General features: G+C 46.9%; 1 protein-coding gene across 1 annotated transcript in view; it reads left to right on the forward strand.

Moving 5' to 3' along the window:
• diaph2 (diaphanous-related formin 2) overlaps positions 1-15,000 on the forward strand; it is a gene marked incomplete at its 3' end in the record, with an annotated part of 387,717 nt that overhangs the window by 230,098 nt on the left and 142,619 nt on the right. The window contains exons 22-23 of the mRNA XM_084459450.1: positions 12,824-12,925; positions 14,829-15,000. The exon at positions 14,829-15,000 is cut by the window's right edge and continues 68 nt beyond it. Coding sequence (XP_084315576.1) covers positions 12,824-12,925; positions 14,829-15,000 — 274 coding nt within the window. The remainder of the gene's footprint in view (positions 1-12,823; positions 12,926-14,828) is intronic.

The raw sequence follows: 15,000 nt of genomic DNA on the forward strand, positions 1-15,000 counted from the left end.
GAGAGAGAACTAGATCTCAATGCAATCTTGGCAGTCAGTCTGCGCGCGTGTGTGTGTGTGTCCGTGCGTGTGTGTGTGTGTGTGTGTGTTTCATAGAGGCCACTAGATGGGATTATTCCTATGTTGTGAGCTCGGCTCCTGAGGCTGACTAGAATGCAACGGGATCGGAAGCTCTACTCTCTCTAAGGAATCAGGGGGTATCGTCTTAATGGCGTCGCGTCTCCTCCAGCTGCCCCTGCTGGACTGTTATGTTGAGCTCTGATAACCTTTAATTGGCTGGCAGGGTGGCGGGGGGCGGGGTCCAGGGGGCTGTGGGCAGCGAAGCGATGGCCGTGACCTTTTCCTCCACATGGTAAGCCCCTGCCGTGGAGAGATTTGTCTGTCAACAGCAAGGCCTCCTCCTCCGTCGCTGTCCACCCCCTTCGACATCCCCCATCTCCGCTCGTCCCTCGTCCCTACGCTCGTCCCTCCACTCATCCCTCCACTCTTCCCTCCACTTGTCCCTCCCTTCGTCCCTCCCCTCGTCCCTCTGCTCGTCCCTCATCCCTCCACTCATCCCTCCTCCACTCATCCCTCCACTCGTCCCTCCGCTCGTCCCTCATCCCTCCACTCATCCCTCCACTCTTCCCTCCACTTGTCCCTCCCTTCGTCCCTCCCCTCGTCCCTCCGCTCGTCCCTCATCCCTCCGCTCATCCCTCCTCCACTCATCCCTCCGCTTGTCCCTCCTCCCGTCTTCCCTCATCCCTCAGCTCGTCCCTCTGACTAATAACTTCACACCGGCCGCTCCCAGATGCACGCCGCCTGCCACTCGCGCCGCAGAGGCGCTCCCACAGGGGAGCAGGAGCGCGCGGGCGCCGCTGTTATTGCTGGGCGAGGTGCGCGGGCGTTAGACGGTGATGTTTGTCATAATAGGCCGCTCAAAATATGCACGTACGTGCGTGTTCTTTGTCACCGCTGATTAAGTGCACGTGTGTGTCAATGTGTCAGTTTGCTGAACAGATTTCATTTCATAGATTGAAGGAAGGAGAATCATGGGAATAAAGAGAGAGAATAGTGAGTTCTCTCTCTTTTCTCTCTCTTCTCGCTCTCTCTTCTCCCTCTTCTCTCTCTCTTCTCTCTCCTCTATCCTCCCTTTCTCTGTCATATCTCTCTCCTCTCTCTTCTCTCTCTCCTCTATCCTCTCTCTCTTCTGTCCTCTCTCTTCTCTCTTTTTCACTCTCTTCTCTCCTCTCTTCTCTCTCTCTCTCTCTCTCTCTCTCCCTCTCTCATTCTCCGTCGGAGGTCAAAGTTCAGAACGAAGCCCTAGCTCCGGCCCCCCCGTCTCCTCAGAGGTCAAGGGGAGGTCAACGCGGCGGCGTGTCAACGGCGGGGTTCAGCCAACGTTCAGAGAGGTCCGGTATCGCCCCCCCGGCTCTACGGGGAACCCAAATCTCCGGGCCCCTCTCAGCGCGGGGGCCGAAGAACAGTCTAAAACCCCTCTGCAGCTCAGGAAGGCTTCAGTAGGGAAGGGGAGGACGGCTCTTAATGCGTATACAGCGTTACTCAGTCACATCATCTTCCAGCTCCGTCGACGTGTCTAATGTGATGATTCGTCAGCGGAATGTCGAAGCGCGTTGGCCTCGGCGTGCACGCGCCATGCATCACCCTGTCTGAGGGGATATATCGGAGCTGATTGGCTCTCCTTTCTCTGCATTAGGGCCCATCAGCACCCTGGGGGGGGGGGGGGGGGGGGGGGGGAGGGGTGATGTACAGACACCCCGACCCCCGCAGGCGAGCAGGCCTGGAACCATCCATCGCACATCCACATGAATCTGGTCCATCCATGAGCTGTGTACAGCTCTCTCTCTCTCTCTCTCTCTCTCTCTCTCTCTCTCTCTCTCTCGCACACACACACACACACACACACACACACACACATACACACACACACACACACATACACACACACACACACACACTCCAGTGTTTTCCATCCACGCCATGTGCTCAGTATCGCCATTCCATGCGTTGGCCTGTGATGACAAACGGCCTTCGCCTCTCAGCTGTGGCGTTTGTCTGCTGGCACGCTTATTCACACCGGAGCGGGGGTGGGTTCTGGGTGGGTTCTGGGTGGGTTCTGGGTTGGTTCTGGGTGGGTTCTAGGTGGGTTCTGGGTGTCAGCGCCGTTTCTTCATCGCGTATGCGGGGGGAGAGGCGTGAGGCCAACGCTGTCGCGCGCTACAAAAGCTCTCCACAACAATCAGATGAAAAGATTTTTTAAAATATATTAAAAAAAAAGAGAAGGAGAAAATTACGAACGTCCACCCAGTAAAAGTGTGGAATGGGTCGCCGCAAACCGAGAGGCCAAAGTCCTGTTGAAAAGGCTGGCGGGAGGACAAAGCCATCCAGAGCTACAAAGCCATCCAGCGCTATTGTTAGAGCTGCGGAGCGAGGCGGCGCTGAAAGAGACGTGAGGCTCGGCGCCGGGTGGAGAGGGACAGGCACGTGCACTCTGGGTAACGGGGGGACTGACCGCATTGTGTTTGGCCTTAGTGCCGCCATCCAACACCCCCACCTCATCCCCATTCAAGCCCGGTGCCTTTCTGCAGCCCGGGGACACGGCAGGTTTAGCCTCACTCCCATTGTCTCGACTGTGACAAGGTCCTAACCTTTTAGGCCCTCCGCTCTCGCTCCCCTCTCTGTGTCTGTATTCACCGCACACACAATACACCTCAGACACACTTAAAACACCGGCGCTATGTTCACACCCACAAAGCCCCTGGGGCGTCCATCACAGCACCAGTGAGTAGAGGTAGGGGGTTGTGGGCTTAGGGCTGGGCTCCCTCCTAGCACACTCTGATCTCAACCCAGGCGTCTGGAGCTCCTTTCTGTTGGACTCCGGCTCAGAGCGATCTTTGACAAAACAAACCCAACGACGGCAGGTCCACTGCCAGTGACATAGTGTCTTAAAGTGGTAAATAAATGATTCCCTACCGCTAGATGGCAGTAAGAGACTTGTTTACAAACAAAAGGCCTAAAGCGTATATTCTACAACGGAAAGTGTGGATACTTGATTCTGATTGGCTAGCAGCCGTGGTAAAATACTCTGTAACCCACGGCTGCGACCGCATAACAATTAGTATTAATGCGCCGTCAATCTCATTGACGAGGCCATTGATAAAATCAAGCGGTAGGCTATGCTTTGCGTAGCAAACACTCAGCAACCTCGCCTTTTTCGTATCCTATTACAAAAACGCACTCATCCAACACTTCCACACCCCTACCAGCAAAAACGAGTGCTCTGGAGAACTGTTTTAATAACTGCACCATAGCTGGAAATATTCAAATATACGTGAACCACCCGAAATATGCCTTATGGCTTATGTGAACAAGGCCAACCCAAATAGGCGAGAGAGCCTATGTTGCCTGGAAACCATTTAATTCAGAACTATAGCCTATCGCGGAAGATTTTGTAAATACTAAAATGATAAGAATCATCAGTAAATAAATTATTGAATGTTACTACTGAGTGTTTTTTGTAAATATATACATGTAGTAACCGTTGTAGGAAAGCAATTTACCACGAGAGGCAGTGGGTGACAGGGGATTTTACCACAGCTACGCGTCGGGCCTATTGCGTCGGGCCTAAAAAACGCCCTGTAGCTGTGGTAAAATCCCCTGTAACCCACTGCCTCTCATGATCAATTGCTTAAATATGTTTGTGGGCGGAGCAAAGGGGCCGTAATTTGACAACACAGACAGAAATGCTGGAATAACAAGATGTGTTGACTGGTAGGGGTGAGTCATTGAAGTAGGACGCTATTATGACGCTATGGCTCAATGAAACAATCTGATATGGATTAGTTTTGACAAAATGTGTTGAATGTGTTGTGTTTGACAAAACCCTGTGGTGATTGTGTTGTTTGAGGCCGTTTTCAGCGTTTCTACCCACATCATTTCAGCTTTCTACCCAGTGCTAAAGCTGCCACCCTTGCTCTAGCAGACAGCAGACCCTCCCTTTCTCATTCAACCTTGTCACATCAAAGCTCATTACCTGTCTTTGGTGCATCAAAGCTAATGCATAGGCACAAAGACATCAAATGCACAATGCTGCATGGGCCCTTTGAAGACATCTTTTTGTCTGACCATGGTTACTCATCGGTAGTAATGATTGTGTACTATTACTTTGCTCTTGCACATCTATGACCATAATACCGTAGCTGGAAATGTTTCTGTTTTATGACGACTGAAAATGGCCTCCGTCAAAAGACAGTTGCTACGGGGCAAAGCAGAAGCAAACTTCTCATTTCTTCAAAATCAAAGTCCCCCCCCCCAAAAAAAAGAAAAAGACGTAGGGGTCTCTTATCACCACTTTCCGTTTTGTCGTTAATATGAGGCGGCATGTGGTCTCCAAGGCTCACTATTCCACCGTACCTTGAACTTAAAGGGACTGCCGTCTGTCGCTCTTTTGAGCCGAGCTTAGGAAACTTCTGAGGACCACTGGAACCCAGTCCCTGTCTTCCTCCCAGGCTCTGCCACTCACCCTGGCCGTGGGGGAGATGAGAGGAGCAAGCAGACCATGTTGAAGAAGGCCCTTTTTTCGGTGTGTTATAAGCCTTTCGCTCAATGGTGGATGGCTCGGCCCTGTTGACTTGTTGTGTAGAATATCAGAGTAGCCCCTTAATGTTTCATGCCGGCCGATTTATTTGATGTCGCTTCCCTTTTCAAAAGGAAATCTGACGACTGTGCAGCTCCATTGATATTTATTTGTAATTAATGTGCAAATGTGCTGTTGAGGGAGCAGGCAAGTATAGAATAGGATTTCTGGAGAGAGGAAAATGCCAACGGTCTCTTTGTGTTTTAGGTCAGCATCCCGAAATGGATGAATAATATAATAATTATAATAATAATACTAATAATAATAATATAATAATAATTATAATAATAATAATAATATGATGGTAAAAAGCACATCATACTGTGAGTGAACAGGAGGGTCTGAACTGCCTTCACAGTAAGGTTGTAAAAGCTCGTTGGGATGCTCTTAGGGTTTGTCAAAAGCCTCAAGAGACAGGAAGTTCAAACAACAGTACCATCACAACCCTAATTCTAACCTTCTAAGACTGTAACCAGTCTTTTGTGTCTGTGTAGTGCTGTGTAGCCCGGCTCCAGACCCTGCTAAATGAAATGGCAGTTCAGTCAAAGTAGATGCTGCGTGCACTGAAATCATGATGGGAAAAAATAATTTAATTCATTTCAATTTAATTTTCTCTCAATAAACGTAGTCTCATCACATTGCCAAGAACGAGCCAACGAGACGGAGCAGTGAAAGCGGAAGGTGCACCTGTGGTTGATCAACTTGAGCCGCTCTTGGCAAGTGGATTGATAATTCCTGGTCACTTAATGCCCCTTTAAACGGTAGATGACTTGGCTGTGAGAGCCTGGGGACATTTCCATTAACTTAGCCTAATATCTAACCCCGCCATCCCACCCCCCACCCCTCTCCATGACATCTAATTTACTTTACGCATCATCTAGTCATATGATAACACAATAGCCCCAATACAAGGCCTTGGGGCAAGTGATTCAGTGCACAGCTGTGTTTGATCAAGCAAGATGATGTCATTGTGAGAAGTAGGCTGTTTTCTACAATAAATACATTACATAAAACTGTATTGGTGGCCTACTGTAGGCTACATCTTTATTGTCCCAGAAGCCAGGCTGGACCTCGCCTAGTTAGCTATTGTGTTCGACGAGAGAATCTGAGGCAGACTCATCACAGGGGAGAGACGGGTCTCACTAGAATTCATTTCCTATCCTTGAACCTTGACTTCCCCAGCTGTGTTTGAGTGTAGTGGTAGTTCACACCGCTACAAACACACACACACACACACGTGCGCACACAAACACACACACACACACAAACACCCGCTCCCTCAATTTCCTCTAAACACTATCTATCACTCTTTTTAGCTGCTTGGGATGTACCACCTGACTCATTCCAAAATAGGCTTTCTCACAAGGACTGCAGAGGCTAGGTTCTCTGCTGGGCCAGTGCTGTCATCCCAGGGCCATATTCAATCAAGGAGAACTGGGTCTCCAGGATAAATCTAAGTCTGGTCGCCAGGTTGGATTGAATAGAGACATCATTTCCTTCTTGCGCTCTCCAACTTTCTCTGAAAGCGGAAAGAGGTCTTGCCGTCTGTCTAGAAACAGAAAGAACTTCTTTGTTCCGTTTACCTGACATATTGCAAACATGACTTTTTTCTCCTTTGTAGGAAGTGAAAAAAACACAAAACCTCGCGTCGTACTCGGCCGTACTCAGACAATATGCCCCCCCAGTCATGAATTATGCCCGCCGTTCTTTAGGATGCGTCTCCATTCGCTCGTCTACCTCGGATGGGAAATGCGCGATGTAACATGCACCTCGGCGCAATTTAGATTTCACAGGAAGAACTGCATGGCTCTTACGCATCTCATTTTACTGCCTCGTATATTCCTGATCCGCAGGTCAATATTATCGAAGAATATAGTCGCTCTGTTCTATTTAATACATCTATAGTTATGACGTCTTTATCGATCTAAGGTGGTTCGTTCTCACGGACGGTTTAATTCCCTGTTGACATGTACAGCATGATGAAGTCATTACTTACCATTGGACACACTTGCATCATCTTGCACATACCCATGCTCGTGAGGAACCCGGGAATTTCACCTTCCCACTTTTTTGGCATCATCTTCACCATCATCTACGTGGTGAACATTTTATATATGTAGCATCAAGACTAAGGTGAGTAGAGGCGACATGTACACCCCACCTGCTCTGTTTTTAGTGGTGCTGGAAATCAGATTCCCTGAAGATCCATTCCAGTGCAGGAAGTGGATTCCCACACACTTTCACCGCCGCGTTGGGTTATTAAAAATACAGTCACATTACTGTACAATAGTCCACAGTTGTGTCGGGGGCGTGTCTCTAATCCCACACAACAGGCCAGTCATTCAAAACGCCCGTTTGTGTAAATACACAAACGTCAAACTCTTGACACTAGGTCACTACAGGTGAACACTACAGTATACAAGTACCCCCCATACACTTTAAAAATATACATGTATGAATATACAAAAAATGTATATACCAACACATTTCTGGGAGGGCATTCCGACCTTAAAGAAAATAAAAAGTCAAGAAAAGTCAAAAAAGGCCCTCAACATGGAGTGACAGGATGGTATTTCCTTCTCCACCGTGGCGAGTTGCTGACACGTCGTGTCCTCGGCGTGGCAACATCCGCCACGTTGTCCTGCGAGCAGCGCGCTCTCCGGCACGCCGCCGCCTCCCTCACCTCTCCATGGCAACGGCCTTTGCAGCCAGCCCCGGCGACGGGCCGTCAGCCGGCGTGCGGCTCTCTCGTCTCCGTCTCCCCTCGCTTGTTATTATTGTTTATCTTGTTTGTCAATCACCCAGATCTCCATGGCTCCCATCCATATTCATGGGGCCCTCATTACCTGCTCTGCTGTTTGGCCCCCGGGTCTCGTGCCAGCCTTTGTTCTGGGGGCCTCGCAACAGGTGACTGGAGAAGCCTGGCGCATTGTCGGGACTTAATTTGCACGGTGTATAGTGCACATGTGGGACTGGGCGATAAGTATGGCAGTGCATCGGGCCCGCCGGATTACCGCTTAAGCAGGAGAAACCGGGGCCCCCTTGAGCTTAATTGAAGCTTTATTTTGGCACACGGCACATACACCCTTCTGCACCAAATGCTAATTCAACAATGAAATGTGAAATACATTATGCTGATCAAGGAGGGCGGTGAAAAACAACGCACAAAAAAACAAAAACAAAAGAGGCTTGTTTGGAATGAGCGTGCGGAGGTAAGGTACTGAAGCACCAGGGACAGGAGACCAGGCCTCTTCAATACTAATGAGCTCCAGGAAGAAGACCGGGACACACAAGGTACGACATGTACTTTTCACTGATGATCACTGGACTGGTGATCCGTTGATCCAGGCTTCACATATAACACACACACACACACACACACATACATATAAATATCACATGTCTTGGCTTCAGCTCAGTCTGTGCACGGTAATAATGTATTTATTGCAGGACAGAAGCACGCCCGATTAGGATCCCATCTCCATGCCGCTTTAAAAGGTCACTTTCGTCTAGATACTGTAATTCACCCTTGGGTCTCGACCTCTGGTGCAATCACAATGGAGAGAATGGTCTGTAATCAGAAAACATTATTACCTATGTAATGAGCAACTCTCGTCCCACCATGGTCGTATCTTACTACTGCCACATGGCAGTAGGAGCCATTTACATGGCCTGGGGGCTCACAGCTGAGCAAGGGGTAGATGTTGCCACAGGCTAGGTTTAACACACACACACACACACACACACACACACACACACGCTATTGCATCTGTACGTGCATGTACTGTAACAGACACACTGGTTTGGGGTCTGCCAGTATGCTCTCTGTGAGCTGGTGAGGTGTTACAGGTAGTTTGGTTCCACTGAGTAGAGATCCTGTTTGAATTATCTTTGAGTTCCACTTCATAACGGAATCCACAGTTGCAAACAAAAGCATGATACTGTACCTGCGATTGTCTAGTTCTCATTCTAGTTAGTCTGTTGACTAGTATCCCTCATGTGGCTTCGAAATTAACAATTGTGTTGTGGGAGTATGACTGCTGTGATGTATTTTGTCGGAGTGATTTGCAACATGCTCTCCCTCAACCTGCGGCACACACGCACGTTTCTTACTTCACGAGTTGAAACTCTGCGGGGAACTACTTCAGAATTGTCTGTATTTTTCCGACGGAACTCAGACCTCTTCAGAAGTGTTCTTGATTGACTGTTCTTTGCGACCGTCTCTGACAGAGGCCTGTTCCGTGGTTGACAGCGAGCCAGTCAGCGCGCCTGCTGAGATGGCACGGTGGGTAGGCGACAGTCCGACGTTCCATTTCATCGCCGAGCACGGAGGGGGGAGCCGAATGCTCCGACGCCTCCCCAATATTGAGGAGAAAATCAATTAAAAGGAGAAAATTACATCTGTCAAACATTTGTGTCTGCACACAAACATGAACGGTGGTAAAAATACAGCTTTTATCTGTGACGGTCTCCCAGCGGGGAGGAAGAGGAAACAGCTCCCACATCGTACACACATCAGCTGGGATCCTCCTTCATTCCTCCCGCTGTTTGAATTCTTGGGAGTTTCATAAAATAGTTTATTGTTGGTAGAACATTTTTTCATTGATTGCGCTTTCCTTTGGACTATAACTTGCGATTTGTTGATCGCCCGTTGTCTCTCACCACTCTGTAGGAAGTCAGCTATGCTGAAAGGAATATTGGAGGCGCCTGTTGTGCAATCCTTGATTTTCCCCATAGTGACGGAGGACAGTGCAGTACGGTGGCCCAGTTGGAACAAACCATCAGTATTGACTGGTCTCACTCTATGTCCGACTCTCACAAGCCAATTGGTTGAGGCCGGATGAAGAGCATGTTAAGGCTCTATCTCGTTATAAAAACTTGATATATATATATATATATACATATATCTAGTGATTATCTTTACCAAAAAAAACTAAACTCTTCATATGTTGGTTTAACTGGATGATGTCATCATGACTAATACTCTTCCCTCTCCACTTAGAGAGCCTGCTGGCTTGTCGTAAGATCCGGAAACCATTTTCATACTTCTTAATGGGATATCTATTGCCACGGTATGGTTCTCCTGATTTGGGTTATTTCAGGACAAAAATTGCTGTCACTTCTGTTCACGCTGCACTCTGCATGTTGCAATTGCCCAATTACCTGTATGACTCAAACTCAAAGTCCCGCCCCCCCCACCCCCAAAGTAGAGGAACAATTACCATACATTTCTCTTTCTCGCTGTGTCTTGACATCATGGGTGACAGATGCAGTATTGTATTCAATGTGCAATGACTGCAGAAGACTTCCTGTAATCTATCCCAGAATGCCGAGCGTGTCTGGAGGCGCGCAGCGAGGAGTCTGTCCCCGCCCCATCTACCCAGACTCCCACAAATCCACATATGGCTCTGCCTTTGTGTCAGTTACACTCTATGGGGCTTCTGATAATTAACTAGATGGCAGACAAATGAAATAACAAATGACAATGAGAACGCCAGCTCCACTCCGCTAGAAGAACCCCGGCTCCGGCTGCTTTGTGACGCCGTCGCAGAGATACCGCTGGAAAAAAAGCTTCAGAGAAAACTCTTAATTGCTTGTCTCTTCTCTGCAAGCAGTAGCAGAGGAAAAACAAGCGCAATAATGGGATTCCCTGAGCATTAGCAATGATGATAGAGTTCCACTGCTGTATTGGAGCATTTGGTTCTGAATCATTGATACGTTGTGAGTAGCGCTTTGTTCTTTCACCCTAGTGGGAGGGTAATGTTCTTGAGTCCCCAATAGAAGAGTGAGAAAGACTGTTTTGCCGACATCATCTCTCGTTGCGTGGCAGATCTTTGCTACTTGGTTGTTGACCCTGTTTTCTGCCATGTTTGTGAAGCTCTGCAAACCAGACATTACAGTACTGTACATTTGCCGTTGGGGGAGAATGGAGGCAATATTTGATGCTCCTTAAACAGAGCATTTCTCTTCGGCGATAAAGTTCATATCTATCTTGGTACCATTATATATATATATCTCTATCTATCTATCTATCTATCTATCTATCTATCTATCTATCTATCTATCTATCTATCTATCTATCTATCTATCTATCTATCTATCTATCTATCTATCTATCTATCTATCTATCTATCTAATCTAATCTAATCTAATCTTATATATCTATCTATCTATCTATCAAATATCAGTGATTAAATATGTGACCCATACAGCAAACTCTGCATATCTGCACATGTAGGCTATAGAAAACAGGGGCAGATAAATCGACTCAATCAGTTAAAATTCACCATTCAAATCATCACCTCCGGCTTACACCAGCAACTGAAACGAACAGCTTTTCTTCCATGCCAGCAAGCGAAACGAGTGCACCTCCAACATACGCTGGAAATCATCTGACTGTGTATAAGATTTAGCTTTTAAGATTAATGCACATTCAAAATGCACTTACTACTATGACACAGCCGGGGTCCCAGAATGTGTCTGAAGTGGAATTATTGATTGGAAACAGTTTTGTTTTAATAGTAATTATTCTGAGTAGAGCACCTTTTGTCTGAAGTGGAATCAGTGATTGGAAACGGCTGCATCCCCCCTTTCATTATATCCCCCTTAGTCATTTATTCTGAGTAGAGCACCTTTATTTGAGTTCTCCCTGCAGTCATTGGTCGATCCTCTCTACCACACAGCTACAGCCACGCCCCCTAGGTCATGTACTTGGTGGTCTCACGTGTTGAGTGAAGAAAGTGACGTGTGACCCTGGAGAGGTGACAGGAGCCCACTGTATAGCCCAGAGATCACCGCCCTAATTTGTCATTGTAGAGAGAGAGAGTACATTCTTAACCGTGGACAGTGACAAACTGGTATTAGTATTTTCCCCATATTGTGGGAAGTGTTTTTGGTTGATGGTTAAAGAATATTTTGATCATTATTTCCTTTCCTAAGCGTCAATCAAGTTCATTGAAAATATCCAAGATTAGTAATAAATACAGGTTTGGAATTGGCGTTCCATTGATATCAATATGATCATGCATAAATGACTCTTCTCTTACTAGTACAGTATGAATACAGCGGCAATTTGAATACAGCAGGCACAAACCTTCACTACTCATTCATACAGTGTACCCTTCAAACTTGTCTTGGTTGGCTTTTAGACTGCATGAATGCCTTTGGGAAAGGGTAGGATGTCATCATTAGTGGCCAGTAGACATGCTGGAGTTTGCGACAGCTCCTCTAGTCCAAGGCCAGAGCGAGTCAGTCCAAGCTACTGCGGTGTCCATGTCCATGTCCACACCTGGTCATGTGACCCGGCGCCAGCGTGCTCCTGCTGTCTAAATGAAGGGAGCTAATGAGGGAGGAAGATTCCAGAAGAGCAGGGAAAGGGCACTTCTCTTCCTCCTCATCCTCCTCCTCCTCAGAGAAAACGAGAAAGAGGATAAAAGGTTGCTATGCTTCATTTGCTCAGATGACCTTCACATGCGCAATTAACATGTGAGGGGAAAATCATTTATTATTTTTTTTAAATCCAATTTGGTAGGATATTTGCAAAAGTACAACAAGCTTTTCTTAAAGTGCGAGAAAAAAATAGATTTTTTGGGCGGTATGGCAGTCTTATTTATCGGCAAATTGTAAACTCCCCATGTAAACTCAAGAGCTGAAATAATGAGCCCATGAAGGCTCTCCTTATTTCCTCCACTGTGCTGTGGAACGGTTCCGCCGGAGCTCTGATGTAAGGTTCCCCTGCCGAGGATGGAACCGCATCCGGCGGAGATCAGCTTTTAAATGATCTCCTCCTCGTCTCCCCCACTCACGCTTGGCCTTCTGTTCCAAGCCAGATCTGTGCCAGTGTAAACATGTGTGTCCATGTCACATCCCCAAGGTGAAGCCAATCTCTCATTATTGCACATTCACACACAATGTCTAATAATCATCCTTGTACCCGTATCCGTCTTTTTTTGGTTCAGTCAACCTTCTAATGGATGTGTATTGTATTGAGCAATAACGATGTCCTGCTCTTGATTGGCTCATGAGTATGTGTGGGTCTCTATATAGACACATATCGTTTTGAGTCCATTACCAGCAAGCTGTAAGATGCCTGTCTATCCCACTAGTCTCATCGACTCTTGGAGGTGAACAATAGCACTGATTTCCTATCTCTCTCTCTCTCTCTCTCTCTCTCTCTCTCTCTCTCAGAACCTGATAAAGAACCTTCCGGAGCAGAAGGAGCTGAGTGCGCTTGCAGAGCTGAAGAGCGAGTATGAGGAGCTGTGTGAGTCGGAACAGTTTGGTATTGTGGTGAGTACACACACACACACACACACACACAAACACACATGCTTACACACACACACACACACACATGATTACACGGTACGGCATCTTCCACCGGTTATTGATCGTAACCCCCACCCACCACTGCTTCCCTCCCTAGAGCTCTCCCATCCTCTTTCTCTCTCTCTCTCTCTCTCTCTCTCTCTCTCTCTCTCTGTCCATCTGTCTGTCTCTCTATCTCTTGTGTTCTTCCCTCTCACTTCCTACTCCATTACACCCTGCCCCCCCCCCCCCCCCCCCCCCCCAGTCCCTCCCCATGGCTGCTGCACACACCCGTACATGTGCATCCCTTCACCATGGGGCTCTGGGTGGAGAGACCACAGTGGGGAGACCAGCAAATGAACAATATTGCCGTTAGGAAAAAAACAGCGAGGAATAAAGCTGGCCTGAAGGCTCTGAGCTGTATCAGGCCTATTCAATATATAAAGAGACGTAGCCATGCATAATTAAAGGGCTAGGAATATAAAGGGCATATTTTATAGCAAATCTGGTATCTCACTTGTGACTCACAGAAGCCGTGGTTTTGATAGATAATACAGAGGCAAGACTTGATTTCAATGCAATATCATACAGTAATTATTTGTTTTGCAGCGACTGTTATTGTCTCTCAACAAATACATTGTCGCACAAACAAGACAATACTGTCCAGAGATGTGATGTCATCCTATAATAGTTAGCTGATGCAAAACTCCCAGCTAGAACAGCTTAATGTAGCGGTTTCTGCCCATACTTTATAAATGATTTACTATAGTTGCCGCAAGCACTTTTTCTGGTTGATGTTGAGTTTTTTTACTTTTCTTGAGTAATACACTGTATTTTAGACTTCCATAATATTTAATCAGTCCATAAAGTGCACATTTGTTGTTTAGTCTTACAAGGTCATTTTTAGTAGTACACTGATTTTTCAAGTAGGCCTATTTCAGTTTTTCAGTTCAAGTGGTCATTTCGCCGTGCAATATAAGTGTGCTGATTGCGACTAACAGAAGGCAACGAGCTAGACCACTGTTCAACACCTCTCCATTTCAAATGCATGTCTTTTTTTTCCCATACCAGTGTCGGTTTTTGTACCTGTTTCATACGTTCGACGACATAATGAAGCAAGCTGCAACAGTTCCCTTGTGTGATCTCACTAGTGTGGCAGTAATGTACCGCCCTGCTGGTGACATGCAGCTCATCAACACCACGCTGGCCCTGGGGGAAATAAGTCACTTTCAAGCTTCCTCCCACTAGAGCTGTCACCAACTCGCCCTCTTTAAGTGTGATTTTCTCTTATAATATACAGAGAAATCAAATCAATGGATGAGAGAGAGGGGGCGGGGGGGGCACAGTGACTTTGGTGTGATAGACAACTTGCTCATGAACATGAATACATTGGAGCTGTAATGAAACATCATGACTGAGTCCAGAGGCCGCCTCCCAGAGTCTGATTATGCGGCAATCTGTAGAACAACGCGCTTTATTTATCCCCTCTTGTCTTTTGTCTTTCCCCGACCAAACTTCTCCCGGTAATTCTGTTGCTATCTCCGAGGCCTCCGTAAACCGCAGATAAACAAATAAAAAGTATTAATTCAAAGTGTATTTTTTATAGACAAATCTGTTTCATGGGCGATTAATCCAAATTAAAATGCATCTGGCAGATGGAAGGCGAGTGTCTGGCCTTGCTCTGACTAGATATTCTACTCTGTCGTTAGCAAACGCATGTCCTCATTGAAAGACAGATCACTTCTGAGAGAAAGACGTGTAAAAAAATAAAAGAATAATAATAATCCAAAATTGATTGAATATTTCCTAATCATAGTTACTGAGAAGTCACAATAACAAGTGAAAGTTTAGAAGTTCTCACTGGAGCTCCTACTTTTGTCTTCAGATGAGCTCGGTGAAGCTGCTCCGTCCGCGCCTCAATGGCATCCTTTTCAAGCTGACCTTCGAGGAGCAGGTGAACAACATCCGGCCGGACATCATGAACGTCACGTTCGCCTGCGAGGAGGTGAAGAAGAGCGAGGGCTTCAGCAAGCTGCTGGAGCTGGTGCTGCTGATGG

Source organism: Borostomias antarcticus (genome assembly GCF_949987555.1).
Source record: "Borostomias antarcticus genome assembly, chromosome: 28".
In the NCBI taxonomy this organism is placed as follows: domain Eukaryota; kingdom Metazoa; phylum Chordata; class Actinopteri; order Stomiiformes; family Stomiidae; genus Borostomias; species Borostomias antarcticus.